Source organism: Acinonyx jubatus, chromosome X (genome assembly GCF_027475565.1).
Source record: "Acinonyx jubatus isolate Ajub_Pintada_27869175 chromosome X, VMU_Ajub_asm_v1.0, whole genome shotgun sequence".
In the NCBI taxonomy this organism is placed as follows: domain Eukaryota; kingdom Metazoa; phylum Chordata; class Mammalia; order Carnivora; family Felidae; genus Acinonyx; species Acinonyx jubatus.
The window spans coordinates 30,852,504-30,871,057 of record NC_069389.1 but is presented as its reverse complement, the minus strand read 5'-3'; the positions used below and the strand labels follow the sequence as shown (position 1 = coordinate 30,871,057).

The following is an 18,554-nucleotide window of genomic DNA, read 5'->3' as shown; positions in this document are numbered from 1 at the left end:
TAGAGTTTATGAGAGGAATAATATAACATTGGCAGCTTTTCTCTGATTTCTTTCACTCTGCAAATTCCCTGGAGATTCATTCAAGTTGTTTTAAGTGTCAATAGTCCATTCCTTTATATTACTAAATGGTAGTCCATTACAGGTGAACGTTTGTCTCTTCACCTGTTAAATAACACCTGGATTGTTTCCAGGTACTGGCTATTATAATTAAAGCTGCTAAAACATTTGGGCACCTGGGTGGCTTAGTCGATTAAGTGTCCAACTCTTGATTTAGGCACAGGTCGTCATCTCATGGCTCATGAGATTGAGCCTCATGTAGGGCTCTGCACTGACAGCGCAGAGCCTACTTGGGATTCTCTGTCTCTGCCCCTTCCCAGCTCACACACTCTCTCTCTCTCTCTCAAAATAAACTTTTTTTTAAAAAGCTGCTAAAACATTTGTCCACGAGTATTTGTTTGGACACAAGATTTCATTTCTTTTGGACAAATATCTAGGAGTGGAATGCATGGATCATATGGTAAATGTATGTATAAATGTGTAACAAACTGCCCGTTTTCAAGTGGTTAATTTTCCATTCCACTAGCAATGTATAAGAGTCCCAGCTCACTCATATCACTGGCAACAACTGAAATGGTGAGCTTTGGGTTTGCTTTTTTTTTTTTAATGTAGCCATTCTAATAGATTTACAGTCATATCTCACTGTGGTTTTATACTGTTTCCCTAACAACTAACAATGCTGTGCATCTTTCCATGTGCTTATTTCTCATTTGTATATCTTCACTGATGAATTATTTGTTCAAATCCCTTTGCCCATTTTTTAATCCGGTCATTTGTTTTCTTAATATTGAATCTCCAAAGTTTTATACACATTCTTGTTGCAATTCCTTCATGAGATACATAATTTACAAATAATTTTCTCTCAGCCTATGTCTTGTTTTTATCCTCTCATTAGTTGCTTTTGAGGAGCACAAACACTGAAGTTTGATCAACTCCAATTTATTTATTTGTTCTTTTGTTCTTTTGTTCTTTTTTTATCCATTTGTTCTTTTATGGATTGAGGAGTTTGGTTTATGTCATATCTAAGACACTTTGCTTTCCTCATCATCACAGATATTGTTTTTTCCCTATGCTTCCTTTTTTAAGGAAGGAAGCAAATGGCCTGCAATCTATTACTTAAGAAAATAATATATAACACACATAACATACAAACTATGTGTTAATCAACTGTTTATATTATCAGTAAGGCTTCTGGTCAACAGTAGGCTATTAGTAGTTAACTTGTGGGGGAGTCAAAAGTTACAGGCCAATTTTTCGACCATGTGGTAGGGGGGTTATCAGCACCACTAACCTCCATGTTGTTCAAAGGTCAACTGTGTATTGAACTGAAAGAAAGTGAAAACATACAAGAATATGTGAGATATAGCAAAAGTATTATTTAGTGAGAAATGTGTAACACTGGGGCATCTGGGTGTCTTGGTGGCTCAGTCGATTAAGCATCTGACTTCAGCTCAGGTCCTGATCGCACGGTTCATGAGTCCAAGCCCAGTGTCTGGCTCTATGCTGACAGCTCAGAGCCTGGAGCCTGCTTCGGATTCTCTGTCTCCCTCTCTCTCTGCCCCTTCCCTGCTCATGGTCTGTCTCCATCTCTCTCAAAAAAATAAATAAAACATCAAAAAAAATTTAAATTAAAAAAAAAGAAATATACATCACTAAATTATATTAGGAAAAAAGGGTATAAATCAACAATTTAAGTTTCTACCTCAAGAAGTTAGAAAAAAAAAGAGCAATCCAAATAAAAGATACAAAGCAAATAGAAGGAAATGCCAAATATAAGAAGTCATTAAAATTAAAAACAGAAAACTACAGAGAAAAATCAATGAAACCAAACGCAGGTTCTTAATGACCAATAAAATTGATAAACCTCTGCTGAGACTTAAAAGGAAAATAACAAGAAAAACATCAATTCTCAATATTAAGAAGAGAGGCTATATCACTACTGATGTTTCCAACGCAGACATTAAAAAGATAATTTGGGAATGCTTTAAACAATTCTATGCACATAAAGGGGATCGATTCCTGGAAAGCCACAAACTACCAAAAGTCTCCTAAAATGGTGTAGATGATGTGAATCGTCCTACAACTATTAAAGAAAATGAATTTGTAATTAAACATCCTCTGTAAATGAACTCTCCATTCCCAGATGGTTTCTCTGAAGAACTCTTCTAAAGAACAATATAATTCTACACAATCTCATTCAGAATATAGGAGAGGAGTGAACACTTTCTGAGAAAACAAAGATAGTAAAAAAAAAAACTTTTAAAAAAAGGAAAATTGCAGACCAATAATACGTTTTATGAAAACAGATACAAAATTCTAGATTCTGATTTAACAATACCGTGAGGTAGACATAAAAGAAGTTGGGGAAGAATCTAAGACAGAAATACTGTACAGAAAAATACAGGTTGTGAAAGAGGAATGTAAAGAGAAACTGACACAGAAAATGTGGCTAGAGAAACCTAATTTCAAATCCACTCCTTTCCACTAAATATTGAGCAATCTGATCAAGGTTTACCAGCTCTCTGGGCTTCACTTTACTCATCTCTAAAATGGAAATAAAAGCAATTACCTTATAAGTTGCTTACATCATTTAAAGGATTAAATAAGACCATGTTTGTACACTGTTCAACATAATGCCTGGCCTATAATATGTATGAATAAATCATTAACTAAAAACCAAAGTGACTGGTCATTTGCTGATGAAGCAAACAATACTTTGCATAATGTCCGACTTAACCCGGACTTTATAACAGTGTTCACCAACTGTCTCAATTAATCTCCAAATCCTCTATTGTGCCTCTTGACAATCACTTTAATTTTTAAAAATATAAATATTGAGCAAAACTTTCTGACACTGTAATCTCCTTTGATAGTTCCAGTCCCTGTTCTGTGCACAGGCTCAAAAAACCCCTTTAAGGTATAAAAATGAGAGTGATACAAAATTCCCACCATCACAGTTGCTGACCTTGTAAACTCACACAGGGACCCTGTCCCCAGAGAGAGGGTCATTATTAAAATACTTAGGGGCACCTGGGTGGCTCAGTTGATTAAGCGTCTAACTCTTGATTTCAGCTCAGGTCATGATCTCATGGTTCTCGAATTCGAGCCCCACATCAGGTTCTGCACTGATGGGGTAGAGCCTGATTGGGATTCTGTTTCCCTCTGTCTTTGTCCCTCCCCTGCTTGCGCGCGCGCTCTCTCTCTCTCTCTCTCTCAAGACAAGTGAAAATAAACATAAAAATAAAATAAAATAAAATAAAATAAAATAAAATAAAATAAAATAAAATAATAAAATAACTTAGGACACCAGGTAAAGAAGGGAGAGAAGCTGGTGGAGGAGTTGTAGAGGAGACACTAGACACTGCCCTCTAACTTTGCTCCTTTTGAATTTTTATAGATTTGCTTATCTGATTAGTCAGTCACCAATTTGGAAGACACAGAGTATTTACCACACAATAAAGAAAGGCAAGTTCCTGGGACTATAGAGCCTAGTACCTATCGCATGCCCGGCACAAAAGAGAGGCCCGGTAAATGCTGTATGACCTGAACTGAACTCCACATGCAACCCCAGACAGGCAATGAACTAAAGAGTTCCTAGTCTGTCATGCCAAAGTGCCTCACTGCCACTGTGTGGCAGGGAGGTTTAGCTCCAGTTACAGCACTGATCCTATTTCCCATTCAGAATCTCAGTGAATGGTGACAGATGCCAACTCTTTTTACCAGTCCATGTCACCTGCTTTCCCCAGAGCCAGATCCCGCTTTGGCATTTCCCATAGTCCTCACTGATCTGAGGACTTGGCCACTGACCAGCCATACATAATAAGCTATCACCACCCAGATATTTACTCACTTCCCATTGTGTTGCCTCTGGCCTTGTACCTCTTTGGACATCACCTTTAGTCTGGATAATTTAAGAATTGGTATTTGGTGTTTTGCGTAGTGTGTTCTCCTTAAAGGGAGAATCAGCAAATCCATGTCAATTAAATCATTCTCTGCCCACATCTCCCTCAGAGCCACCCTAACCCTGCCTAGAATGAAATGAAAACTTCCTCTTCAGACTAGTACATATATTTTTATGTACATACTCTAAAGGTACAGTATCAAAGTGTAGAACTGTCGTAAGGACAGACATGCAGATCAATGGAACAGAACTGAGAGTCCAGAAATAAATCCTGACATATATGGTTAATTGATTTTAGACAAAGGTGCCAAGGTAATTCAATGATGAATGATAGTATTTTCAACAAATGGTGCTGGGGCAATTACATATCCACATACAGCAATATGAATTTAGACTCTTAACTTACTACCTAAAAACTCAAAAGGAATTGTAGACCATAAATACAAGATCTAAAAGTACAAACATTTTAGAAGAAAACAAGAAAAAATATTTGTGACATTGAGTTAGGTACAGATTTCTTGGGCATGAAATCAAAAGCATGATCTAGAAAAGAAAAACTGTAATACATTTTTTTAAAAAATCGATAAATTCAATATCATTTAAGTAAAAACTTCTGTGTGTTAAGGACCACTATTTAAAAAATTAAAAAAGGGGGCACCTGGGTGGCTCAGTTGGTTAAGCATCCGACTTCAGCTCAGGTCATGATCTTGTGGTTTGTGAGTTTGAGTCCCACATCGGGCTCTGAGCTGACAGCTCAGAGCCTGGAGCCTGCTTCAGATTCTGTGTCTCCCTCTCTCGCTCTCCCCCTCCCTCGCTCACAGTCTGTGTCTCTCTGTCTCTCTCTCTCAAAAATAAACATTAAAAAAATTTTTAATAAACAAATAAGTAAATAAATAAAAATAAACAACAAAACCAAGCCACAGACTTTGGAAATCATGTATCTGATAAAGGACTTATGTCCAGAATATATAAACAATTGTTACAAATCTATAATAAGAAGGCAAATATTCAAATTAAAAACTGGGCTAAGAATTTGAAAGACATTTCTCCAAAGGAAATATACATTTATGTCTATTTAAATGCATGAAAATGTAATCATCTTAGTCACGAGGAAAATGCAAATCAAAACCACAGTGAGAACATTTCACATCACAAGGATAACTATAACCAAAAAGAAAATAACAACTGCTGGTGAGAATGTGGAGTAAATATAACCCTCATACATTGTTGGTGGGATTGTAACTTGGTGCACTTTGGAAAGTTTTTGGTAGTTTCTTGAAATGATTGACATAAATTTACCATACAACTCAGCAATTCCACTCCTAGGAATCTAACCACAAGAAATGAAAACATACATTCACTCAAAGAATTAGATGTGAACGTTTATAGCAACATTATTCACAACAGCCTCAGACCAGAAACAACGTGTGTCCATCAACTGGTAAATGGATAAACAAAATGTGGTACTCTGGTAAAATGAAATGCTATTTACATATAAAAAGGAGGCGCCCCTGGGTGGCTCAGTTAAGCATCAGACTTCAGCTCAGGTCATGATTCCACGGTTGGTGGGTTTGAAGCCTGCATCAGGCTCTGTGCTGACAGCTCAGAGCCTGAAGCCTGCTTCGAATTCTGTGTCTCCCTCTGTCTCTGCCCCTCCCCGGCTCACACTCTGTGTCTCTTGCAAATAAATAAATAAATAAATGTTAAAAATTTTTTGAAGATATAAAAAGGAACATTTATACCTATTTATACCTATTGGATGAACCTGAAAAGTAGTATGCTAAGTAAAAGCAGCCACATAAGAGAGAATACATATTGTTATGATTCCTTTTATATGAAATGTTCAGAATAGGCAAATCTATAGTGAGAGAAAATTGATTAATGGTTGCCTGGAGCTATGGCTGCAAATTGGGAGTAAGTACATATGGTCCTGAGGGTGATGGCAGCATTCTAAAATTGAATTATGGTGATGGTTGCATAATCCCATAAATTTACTAAGATTCATTGACTTGCATACTTAAAACAGGTCAATTTTATGGAATATAAATTATACGTCATTAAGCCTGTTAAAAAACAAAGGATTAGTACGTTTTTACAGATTCTTACCAACAATTACTTGATGAATTTGCTTTGGTGTCAAAATTAAGCTGCAGTCATGTTTTTCATGGGGTGTGGATGGGTCTGATTTAAGTCCTTTGAGAACCTGTGGAAAACCATTACTCCAAAATTAATTTTCAATATTAACAAAAGATATTTTAGGAATTCTCATGGCTTCATGAAATTAAAATATCACACATGCCTTTGTTTTCAGAGCCTTTGTCTCCTTGGATGCTATATTCCTAGTATTTAGCAACTGGTTACGTCTGATCCGACGCCGTGCTGCAGATAATTCCTCTTCTATTTCCGTTTCTGAGAGCGAAGGTGACTTTAGACCTGATGCTGGCTGTAATCCTATGTCTGTATTGTTATATGAATCCATACATTCCCTACTGAAATCATAATAATAACTAATTGAGGCCAAGTGTTTTAGAAAATACAATAGCAAATCCAAACATTCCCCATATTGCATGCTTCTGCTGCCCCACTCAGAACCACTTAAGCAGAATGATGCGCTAATCTGCATAAAATTGCCCTTTGCTGACAAGACCCCATTCTTAAACACCTCAACAAGGAAATCGCGCCCACCCCACCACACCCTAAGACAGCTCACAAGAAATGGCTGAAATGGAGCACAAAAGACGAGGCCCTTTGGTTCAATGTAGGAACAACTATATGGTATAATTTCTGCTTCAAGAGACCTTAGGCATCAGGCTGAGTGTAAGCCTTATTGGAAACACATCATCTCTCAGTTCTCTTACCTGTCCTATTTTGCTTTCCTTATCTTGTTTCTCCTTGTTTCTGGGGAAAACCCAACCTAAAACATTCCCAAACCAAAAGTAAGGAAGGAAATAACTGCAGAAAAAGTAGTTCAATGTTTTGCTATTTTCATATATGTAAAGGTCACTTAAATCACTGAAAAGAAACTAAGGAGTAAAGAAAAAAAATTCTGTCTCTTCAGGCACCCCAATCTGTTCCATACTGTTTGAAGTAAACTGTACCTCTCTGCCTGTTTCTGCATGCGCACATTTCTTAAATGTTTAATATATCTTTCATAATAGTTTTCATGTTCTTGCTTTCCAATTCTTTCCAATTTAGTGTACGCAAAATCAGGATCCACATAGTTATATCTTGGAATCTTTGTGAAAATCGTCCTACAAGATGAACAAGTTATGTTAATATTTATATATTTGCACTTAATCTATCAGCATTTATTGAGTGTCTCCTATGCCAGGGGCTAAGCACAAAATGGTGAATAGGGCAGATTCTACTCCTTTCCCTCATATCCTCTTATATAGCAAGATATTATTACACAAAGAAATAGAATAATATCTAACTTTCTTCCCAACCCAATTAGAAAAACACTTCAAAAGGTCACTAGGATACAATGGTGTCTACCTTAAAACCACTCTTGAGGAATTAGTCAAGCAGGCAATTTGAAGACTTTTAGATTTACACATGGGACTAGATCTGAATTTGACTAGTGTTTCCTAAGAGTTAATTACTTTTACATGATTATGATCAAAATTAGAAAAAAATATATGTAATAATAAATCCTTTTATTAGACACATTTTTTAAAAAATCTCAGAGCTTGGGGACGCCTGGGTGGCTCAGTCAGTTAAGCATCTGACTTAGGCTCAGGTCATGATCTCACGGTTCGTGAGTTTGAGCCCCACATTCAGCTCTGTGCTGATGGCTCAGAGCCCGGAGCCTGCTTCAGATTCTGTGTCTCCCTCTCCCTCTGTCCCTCCCTTGCTCACGCTCTCTTTCTCTCTCTCTCTCTCTCTCTCTCTCTCAAGAATAAATAAACATAAAACATTTTTTTAAAACATAAAAATAAAATCTCAGAGCTTATGTAATAACCATCAATGAACCATAGAGAGAAACCAATTCATAAATTAATCACAACTACTTTATGTCTCATGTTCACTCATCTAAATTCACGTTCTTCCTTTCACCCACCATATATTTTCCATAAATACAAAAATTACAATTATTCACATCTTCTGGCCTTGGGCTGCCTCAATTCTCATCAAATTGTATTAATTATTAAGATTCTCACCCTAATTAACTCAAGTATGAACTTATTAGTCATAGAGCCCAATGAAATTTAACATTTCTCCATGTTTTCAACATGTCCTCTATGGTTACAGTAAGATAACTTTAACTGAATGAGAGTCTTTAAGAGAGTTAGACAACGAGAGGGAAATAAACGCTTTGCTATTCAAAGATAGTTGTTGAAAATACTCCCGAGAACCAAAGCAATCTTGAGAAGAACAAAGCTGAAGTCATCACAATTCCAGATATAAAGAGACACTACAAAACTGTAGCCACCAAGACAGTATGGTCCTGGCACAAAAAAAGACACATAGATCAATGGGAAAAACAGAGAGGCCAAAGATAAATCCATACTTAATATAGTCACTTAATCTTCTACAAAGGAGGCAAGAACATACAATGAGGAAAAGACAGCCTCTTCAATAAATGGTGCTGGGAAAACTGGACAGCTACAAGCAAAAGAATGAAAACGGACCACTTTCTTACACCATACACAAAAATAAACTCAAAATGGATTAAAGACATAAATGTGAGACTTGAAGCCTAAAAACTCCTAAAAGAAAACATAGGCGGTAATCTCCTTGATATTAGCCTTAGTAATATTTTTCAGGATATATCTCCTCAAGCAAGGGAAACAAAAGCAAAATTAACTATTTGACTATACCAAACTAAAAAGCTTTTGCACAATGAAGGAAACCATCAACAAAATGTAAAAGCAACATACTGAAAGAGAGAAGATATTTGCAAACAATATATGCAATGAATGGTTAATATCCAAAATATATAAAGAACTCATACAAGTCAACACCAAAACAAAATCAAAAAAAGGAAACAAACAAACAAAACAAGTAATCCAATAATCCAATTTAAAAATGAACAGAGGACAGGAATACACATTTTTCCAAAGAAGACATATAGATGGCCAACAGACTCATGAAAATGTGCTCAACTCCACTAATCATCATGGAAATAAAAAACAAAACCACCATGAGGTATCACCTTACACAAGTCAGGATGGCTAGTATTAAAAAGACAAGGGATAACACGTGTTGATGAGGTCGTAGAAAAAAGGTAACCCTCCTACATTGTTGGTTTGAATGTAAATTAGTACAGCCACTGTGGAAAACAGCATGCAAGTTTCTCAAAAAATTAAAAATAGAAATACCATAAAACCCAGTAATTCCACTTCTGGGTATTTACCCAAAGAAAACAAAAGCACTAATTCAGAAAGGTACATGGACCCCTATGTTTATTGCAACATTATTTACTATATAGTAAAAATATGGAAGCAGCCCAAGAGCCCATCAAATGATGAATGGATAAAGTAGATATGGTATACATATACTGCAGAATATTATTCAGTGATAAAAAAAGAATGAAATCTTACCATTTGCAACAACATGGATGGAGCTAGAGAGTATAATGCTAAGCAACATAAATCAGAGAAAGACAAATACAGTATGATTTCACTCATATATAGAATTTAAGAAATGAAACAAGCAAAGGGGAAAAAACAGACTGAGACAAATCAAGAAAGAAACACTTGCAGCACCTGCGTGGCTCAGTTGGTTAAGCATCTGACTCTCGATTTCATCTCAGGTCATGATCTTGTGGTCATGAGACTGAGCCCTGTATCAAGTTCCATGTTGGGTGCTTAAGATTCTCTCTCCCTCTCCCTCTGCCCCCTCCCCACTCACACTCACACACTCTCTCTCAAAAACAAACAAAATAAAAAACCAAACAGACTCTTAGACAACAATCTGATGGTTATCAGAGGGGAGATGGGTAGAGGGATGAGTTAAATATGTGATGGGGATTAAAGAGTGCACAGATTGTGAATAGCACCTGGTGAGGTATGGAATTGCTAATCATTATCCTGTACACCTAAAACTAACATAACACTACATGTTAACTAACTGAAATTAAAAACTTTAAAAAAAAGAATAAACTTCATGAAATACCTCTTTAGCTTTTAGTAGGTGATATTTTTTAAGTGCAAAATAGAGGGGACAAAAATTATTATGCAAATAAAACACTGTTCTTCATTTATTTATTAAAAAATATTTACTAGTGCCTACTATAATGCCGGACACTCTTTTTTTTTCTTTTTTTAATTTTTTTTTTCAACGTTTATTTATTTTTGGGACAGAGAGAGACAGAGCATGACCGGGGGAGGGGCAGAGAGAGAGGGAGACACAGAACCGGAAACAGGCTCCAGGCTCTGAGCCATCAGCCCAGAGCCTGACGCGGGGCTCGAACTCACGGACCGCGAGATCGTGACCTGGCTAAAGTCGGACGCTTAACTGACTGCGCCACCCAGGCGCCCCTGCCTGACACTCTTCTAAACACAGGACATACTATAGTAAACAGAAGTTAGACAAAAGTTCCTGACTTTTTTTTTTATTTTCTTGTCAAAAATCATTAAAGAAATGCAGTAAGAAATAAAATAGCAATTATAGTTACCAATAATTTATTTTTTTTAATGTGTATGTATTTTGAGAGACAGCATGAGCACAAGCAGGGGAGGAACAGAGAGAGAGAGAGAGAGAGAGAGAGAGAGAGAGAGAATCCCAAGCAGTTTCCACACTGCCAGCAGAGAGCTCAAGGAGGGGCTTGATCCCACAAACTGTGAGAACCAGAGCCAAAATCAAAAGTCAGGCACTTAACAAAATGAGCCACCAGGTGCCCCTGTTACCATTAATTTAATACATCATTAAATTTCATTACTTAAAATTACTAATTGCTAACCAGAAAATAACTAAATTTTGCATTTCTATTAGTATGGAAAAGAGTAAACTGAGAAAAATAATTTTGGCCATGATATAAATAGGAAATGCTTAGTCTTCTTCAAAAAAATATCTGGCATTTTTAGAACACATGATTAAGACTGATTTAGAAACAAAATATTAATATTACATTAACATGTCTATACAAATATATTTGTGTAAGCATAGGAAAGGATGGAAAAGAATACATTAAAAAAAAGTGTTTCCAACAAATACTTCTGAATGGGATGGAGTGCAATGAGTCAGAGGGAGGGATCAGTTTTCCTTTATTATACTACATAATTACTTAAAATGGAGTCTGAGCAATTTTTACACTCCTATGTTTCAGGGTATCTGTCAAACAAAAAAGCGAGAGAAAGGCTGGTATGGATAAAATCTGTAAAATGAAATAATAAGACAGGCTATATAAAAACCCAGAATCTTCCAATTGTGGATAATAAAACAATTATGGCCTAAAATCAAATGATATTGCAAGAAAATGGCTGTAAAATTAAGTGAGCTTAATGACTTACCAAAGGTAAAGAGACAAGCAGAGAAAACCCAGGGATATTATCAAGTTTAGATAGTCTATAGTAGCATACAAGCAGGCAGAAAAGAAACTCATTTCAATCTTACAGGTGTAAAAACCAGGATGCCTGGGTTTCTTCTAAGCACTTGGAAGGCAGTAATTTCTTTGAGGTTTGGTGTGGGGAGTAAGCTTAGAAATTCCCTGGGCTTGCACCAATGGGTTAACAAGGCATAAACAATTACAAAGCCATAGGATGCTCACACCCAAGTTTCGGTAAACAAGATTAGGCGAATAACAATAGAGAAGGGGGGCTAAGGCCCCCAGAATAAAGCGGGGGGGTGGGGGGGGCAAAGGTCCCCAAAATGGGGGGGGAGGCAAGGGCCCCAATACAAACGTATATGAGATAAGCAAGATTAGGTATTCAGGGTGAAAGTGCCCCCCAATTTAGTACTATAGCAGAAAGCTGCTTTCACAGGAAGGAAGGACCAAATTAGGTAAACAGGTAAATAGGGCTACAGACTGCTGCCATTGGAGTGACCCAAAGAGGAGCTGATTAGCAGAAGAAAAGGTGCCTTGTTAACCCTGAGGTTATATGCTCTGTCTTATCCCCTAGGCTAGCTAAGATAAACAGACAGAGTCTCCTGTCTGCTGTTAACAACCATCTGCCCATCTGCCCAGCACCAGGATTTTGGTTTATATTGACCCAAGCCCCTAACACCATATATCTTCAAAATCCCCTTTCCCTCATGCCCATGAGTTAATGTTCACAAATTTATTGTCTCTTTGTGCACGCCCATGATGTCTGTAAGCCTTCTAATCTTAATAAATACAGAGCAAGAACCCTTATTCAGGGCTCTTGTCTTTTCCCGGATATTAGCCATCTCTTGCTTTTAATCCTGTGTCTGCTCTCTTGCTGGTCAAGAAAGTACTTTAGACTTAGAGTCTACAACAGTTTGAATGGATTTATATTAAGGTTTAACATCACTTTTGATCCTCATTATTGAGGTTTTAGTTCAATTTGGGGAAGGTTATGGGAAATGTGACTTTGAGGGGAACAAAGAGGATGATGATGACGATTAGGATGTTTACTTTTATCTTAGAGAAATTGAAGCTGTCAACCATACTTAATGAATAGGACTACTATAAGAACTTGATACATTTTTTAAAGTGATTATTTCTATTATTCTATACTTGTCCACAGCATATTTTAATAATCATCTGGCAAACCATTCACTTCCTGTCAAGCACACAGTAGAGGTGACAAGAGGTTAGACGAAGCAAATACAGTAGCATTCAATAACCATCTCCTCTAATGTAAAACAAAAAAAGGACAAAGAAAATAAAATTTTATTACTATTATTATTATTGTCATCATTAATTTGTTACAGCAGGATCTGCTAAGACCTACATATCACGTTGGTAATTGTGCCTTTCAAAATTTCAGGTTTTTAATACAGCATGTTACCTGAAATGTTTATCCTGGTCTCCAGACCTGATACTTGCAGCTCGATCATTGGGAAAAGCTATCAGTGCATCCTTCGGTGACTCTTTACTTAGGTGATGATTGTGAAGGTGTGTCATGGTTGACTGAAGCATTGCAACAGGCGCACAGTCCTTGTATTTTGGCAAGTCTCTGACCACAAACTGTGCCGTTGGATTACTGACCAAAGGGGATATACCTTTTATAGAAGCGGATATTAAGTTAAATATTTTTTTTTAATTTCAGCTGTCCGAATAATTTCCATGTATTAATAGACTATACCATTGATTCTACCTTAAAATGAAGTCCCTAAACAAAGAAACACATTCAAAGAAATTCAAATAATTCATTAAAAAGTTTTTTAATGTTTTTTTTTTTTTTTTGAGAGAGAGAGAGAGTGCGTGAGCAGGGTCAGAGAGAGGGAGACAGAGAATCCAAAGCAGGCTGCAGGCTCTGTGTCATCAGCACAGAGCTCGATGCAGGGCTTCAACTCACGAACTGTGAGATCATGACCTGAGCTGAAGCCAGACACTTAACCTAGTGGGCCACCCAAGCGCCCCTACAAATAACCATTTAACAAATGAACCTACACAAAACAATTCTGAAATATAATGCATGCATAAAAAATAAAACATAGTAACTTGAAGGAATGCGTTAGCCCATATGACACAAGTTTTCATAGATTACACAGAGCTGAATATCAGTAATTTCATATGGCTCAAAGTATAAAAGATAATTGAGGATTACATGAAACAGCAGCAACGCAAAAATCCAAGGGGTGGTCAAAATTAGTTTATATTATATTACAGACTCAAAAGAAAACATAGAACATGAAAAACATTAAAATATGTAAATTTTATAGATCACTAAACCAGTACTATCACAAGTGTAATCCTCAAAATGGCAACATGAGCAAATGTCGGGGACATGTTAGAAATGCAAATTTTGGGGTTCTAACAAAGACCTATTTAACAATCATTTCTGGGATGGAGGACAGTGGTACCTATTTTAAGAAGGTTTATTTTAAGAAGGTTTAACCACATTTAAGAAGACTGCTTCCAGGTGATTTTGATGCATTCAAAGGTAAGAACCACAAGATTAGATTACATGTGATATACATAGCTAAGCAGTAAGTGTATTAAGATAATCCATATAACCTTCATTTAACAAAAAAGGTAAGGGTCAATAATAGCTTACCAGGATTAACTTTCATCACAACTTTCTTGGTGGAAGGTTTGCAGACACTCTTGAAATATAAATATATTTGATGAAAAGGTTTCAGAGATGTAGACTGAAAATTTTCATCTGCCACTGAGCCAATAATCTCTATCAATTGCTTCACTTTAAAGACTCCTACTTGATGTGGAATGAATGAACAGATCACATTCTAAAAAAAGAAAAAGTAGTCAATTGCTATAGACTAAATGTCTGTGAACCCCCAAAACTCCTACGTTTAAGGCTAATACTCAGTGTGATGGAATTAGGAGATTAGGGCCTTTGAGAAGGGATTAGGTCATAGTGCTCTTACAAAAGAGGCCCCACAAAGCTCCCTAGACCCTTCTACCATGTAAGAATACAACAAGAAGTCTACAACCAGGAAGAGGATCCTCACCCAACTGTGCTGGTGCCCTGATCTAGGACTCCTAGCCTCCAGAAGGGTGAGAAATAAATTTCTGTTGTTTATAAACCATACAATCTATGGCATTTTGTTATATCAGTCCAAATGGATTCCAAAAAATAATATTATACTGTTGGAAAAAATAAAAAGCAAATAAAAAAACTTTATGAAATTTTACGGAGAGCTAGTTCATCACCGTGACATGAAAGTGGCTTAGAAATTCGATATACGGCATTGACAAACATTTAAGATATATATTATTGGAAAATTCTTTGAGAAATTATTACGAATGATAGTATTGAAGCGCTTGAAGGATAGCAAATTAAGGATCTCCAAATACCCCCTCCTCCACAAACAGGAAGAGACCACTGGAATAATTGTCAAAATCAACTTTACCCAAATTTAAAAATTACCTAAAAGCTTATAAAAAATCCCAGAAGTATTTATTTAAGAAAAAAATAGCTGAATTTCTGAAAGCATAATAGGCTTCATGGCATTTTTAGACACTGATCTGATGCTCCTATTCCCAGTTTTGTGCTGTCTTTGAAAATAGCCTTGCAACTATGGCAGCTGTGAAAACCATTAGCCGAGTAGACAGGAGGGAAAAGAACAGATTTGGAGCTCTCCAAAAGCCCCACCACCAGAGAACTGTCCCTCTATGTCCAGTCTAGAAGCTAGCCAAAAAGCCTATTATAAGGGTATAATTTTCATTGACCTGGTTCAGAGCTCATTCTTTGTGAACAATTCTCTCCACTGAACCCCCTTCTCCTCCCGGCCCATCAAAAAATCAGCAGCAGGGCACTTGGGTGGCTCAGTCGGTTAAGCAATTAAGTATCTGACTTTGGCGCAGGTCCTGATCTCATGGTTCATGAGTTTGAGCCCCACATGGGCTCTGTGCTGACAGCTCAGAGCCTGAAGCCTGCTTCGGATTCTGTGTCTCCCTCTCTCTCTCTGACCCTCTCCCACTCATGCACGCACTCTCTCTCTCTCTCTCTCAAAAATTAGCAAACATTAAATTTTTTTTTTACAAAATCAGCAGCAATTGTTAATCACAGCTAATAAGAGGAAAATAAGAGGCAAAACAAAACAAAAAAGGAAAAAGAAAGGAAAAGAGAAACAAAAAACGAAAACATTCAGAAGGCATTTGAAAAGCTCTGACACATTCCTGGGAATCTAGATGACGGTTTACATACCCAGGAAAGATTTGAGAAAGCTCCAATTTCTCACTTTTGCCTCACTTTGAGATGTTGTACAAGAAGGAATTAAAGGCCAAAAAGAGTTGTAAACTACCTGACAGAACAGTGAAGATTTGCCCCACCCAATACACTTACACAAAAGCTCTTAGCAAAGGCTGTGAGACTTACTGATTCAGGGAATTTAAGAGAAGCTCTGCCCAATCATTCACTGACCCCAAAATTAACTGAGAAGATCCTTGATTGGCTACACATAACAAAGAAAACAACCTTTACAGACTCAGTCTAACAAAAAGCACTAAAGACAAAGAACAACAGAAACAAATAGCAATGACAATAAATCTTGGGGGTATCTGATTTCCAGAGTTGCCAAACACTATCATTTAAAATGCCCAGTTTTCAACAAAAAATTACAGGGCATGAAAAGAAATAGGAAAGTATAGCCAATACACAGAAAAACTCCAATCAATAGAAACTGCCTTGACGAAACTCAAATGTTAAACTTACCAAAGAGGATAAGTTGACTATTATAAACATGCTCAACTAATGGAAAATATGTCTAAAGATATAAGGAACAAGCGGGAATACATCAAACAAAGCCTTCTGCAGAGCAAAGGAAACCATCCACAAAATGAAAAGGCAACCTAGGGGATGGGAGAAAATATCACTCATTAATCACCATCACTCAACATCACTAATCATCAGGGAATTGCAAATCAAAACCACAATGAAGTACCATGTCACACCCGAGAATGGGTATTATCAAAAAGACAAGAAATAGAAATAACAAGTGTTGGCAAGGATGTAGAGAAAAGGGAACCCTCCTGTACTGTTGGTAGGAATGTAAAATGATGCAACTACTATGGAAAACAGGATGGAGTTCTTCAATCGATCAAAAATAGAACTACCATACAACCCAGCATTTCCACTTCTGGGTATTCATCCAAAGAAAATAAAAAAATTAATTCAAAACACTCAAAACATTAACTCATTGCAGCATTAGTTACAAGAGCAAAGACATTGAAACAACCTGACCATCCACCAAAGGATGAAGAGATAAAGAAAATACAGTATACGTATACAACAGAATATTATTTGCCAATAAAATAAGAACAAAATCTTGCTATTTTTGACAACATGGATGTACTTTGAGGGCATTATGCTAAGTGAAATAAGTCAGACACAGAAAAACAAATACCATATGAACTGACTCACATGTGGAATCTAAACACAAAAAACAAACAAAAAACCAAACTCACACATACACAGTACAGACTGGTGGTTGCAAGGGCAAGGGGAGGAGGATGGGCAAAATGGATGAAGGGGGTTAAAGCGTACAAATTTCCAGTTATAAAATTAATAAATCGGGGGGTCCTGGGAAGATGGCGGTGTAGGAGGCCGCTGGGCTCACCGCACGTCCTGCTGATCACTTAGATTCCACCTACACCTGCCTGAATAACCCAGAAAACCGCCAGAAGACTAGCAGAACGGAGTCTCCACAGCCAAGCACAGACGAGAGGACCACGGAAGAGGGTAGGAAGGGCAAAGAGGCGGTGCATGCTCCACGGACTGGCGGGAGGGAGCCTGGGCGGAGGGGTGGTCTGCTGGCCAAGCAGAGCCCCCGAGTCTGGCTTGCAAAAGTGGAGGGGCCAGATGGAGTGTGTTCAGACAGCAAGCGGGATTTGACATCTGGAAGGTTATAAGTTAACAGCTCTGCTCAGAAAGCGGGAAGGCTGGAGAACAAAGGGAGGGAGAGCTGTTGAGCCCTGGATGACAGAGCTCAGCTTAGCGGGGCTCTGCACCACTCCAGGGACTATCCAAAATGATGAAATGGAAGAATTTGCCTCAGAAAAACGTCCAGGAAATAACAACAGCTAACGAACTGATCAAAAAGGATTTAAACAATATAAAAGAAAGTGAATTTAGAATAAAAGTCATAAAATTAATCGCTGGGCTTGAAAACAGTATAAAGGACAGCAGAGAATCTCTTGCTACAGAGATCAAGGGATTAAGGAACAGTCAGGAGGAGCTAAAAACTGCTATCAATGAGTTGCAAATTAAAATGGAGACAACTACGGCTTGGATTGAAGAGGCAGAGGAAAGAATAGGAGAACTAGAAGATAAAATTATGGAAAAAGAAGAAGCTGAGAAAAAGATAAAAAAAATCCAGGAGTATGAGGGGAAAATTAGAGAACTAAGTGATGCACTAAAGAGAAATAATCTACGCATAATTGGTATTCCAGAGGAGGAAGAGAGAGGGAAAGGTGCTGAAGGTGTACTTGAAGAAATCATAGCTGAGAACTTCCCTGATCTGGAGAAGGAAAAAGGCATTGAAGTCCAAGAGGCACAGAGAACTCCCTTCAGACGTAACTTGAATCGACTTCTGCATGACATATCATAATGAAACTGGCAAAATACAAGGATAAAGAGAAAATTCTGAAAGCAGCTAGGGATAAATGTGCTGTAACATATAAAGGGAGACCAATAAGACTCGTGACCAATCTCTCTACTGAAACTTGGCAGGCCAGAAAGGAATGGCAGGAGATCTTCAATATGATGAACAGAAAAAATATGCAGCCGAGAATCCTTTATCCAGCAAGTCTGTCATTTAGAATAGAAGGAGAGATAAAGGTCTTCCCAAACAAACAAAAACTGAAGGAATTCGTCACCACTAAACCAGCCCTACAAGAGATGCTAAGGGGGATCCTGTGAGACAAAGTACCAGAGACATCGCTACAAGCATGAAACCTATGGACAACACAATGACTCTAAACCCATATCTCTCTATAATAACACTGAATGTAAATGGACTAAATGCACCAACCAAAAGACATAGGGTATCAGAATGGATAAAA

At 37.3% G+C, this 18,554-nt stretch overlaps 1 protein-coding gene across 2 annotated transcripts in view; it reads right to left on the bottom strand.

Annotated features, from left to right (window-relative positions):
* CFAP47 (cilia and flagella associated protein 47) overlaps positions 1 to 18,554 on the bottom strand; it is a 545,688-nt gene that overhangs the window by 488,689 nt on the left and 38,445 nt on the right. For both annotated transcript variants that reach the window (XM_053202225.1, XM_053202224.1), the window contains exons 9-13: positions 14,086 to 14,275; positions 12,874 to 13,087; positions 7,057 to 7,209; positions 6,258 to 6,447; positions 6,065 to 6,161 (exon numbers count right to left, since the gene is read on the bottom strand). In XM_053202225.1, coding sequence (XP_053058200.1) covers positions 6,065 to 6,161; positions 6,258 to 6,447; positions 7,057 to 7,209; positions 12,874 to 13,087; positions 14,086 to 14,275 — 844 coding nt within the window. The remainder of the gene's footprint in view (positions 1 to 6,064; positions 6,162 to 6,257; positions 6,448 to 7,056; positions 7,210 to 12,873; positions 13,088 to 14,085; positions 14,276 to 18,554) is intronic.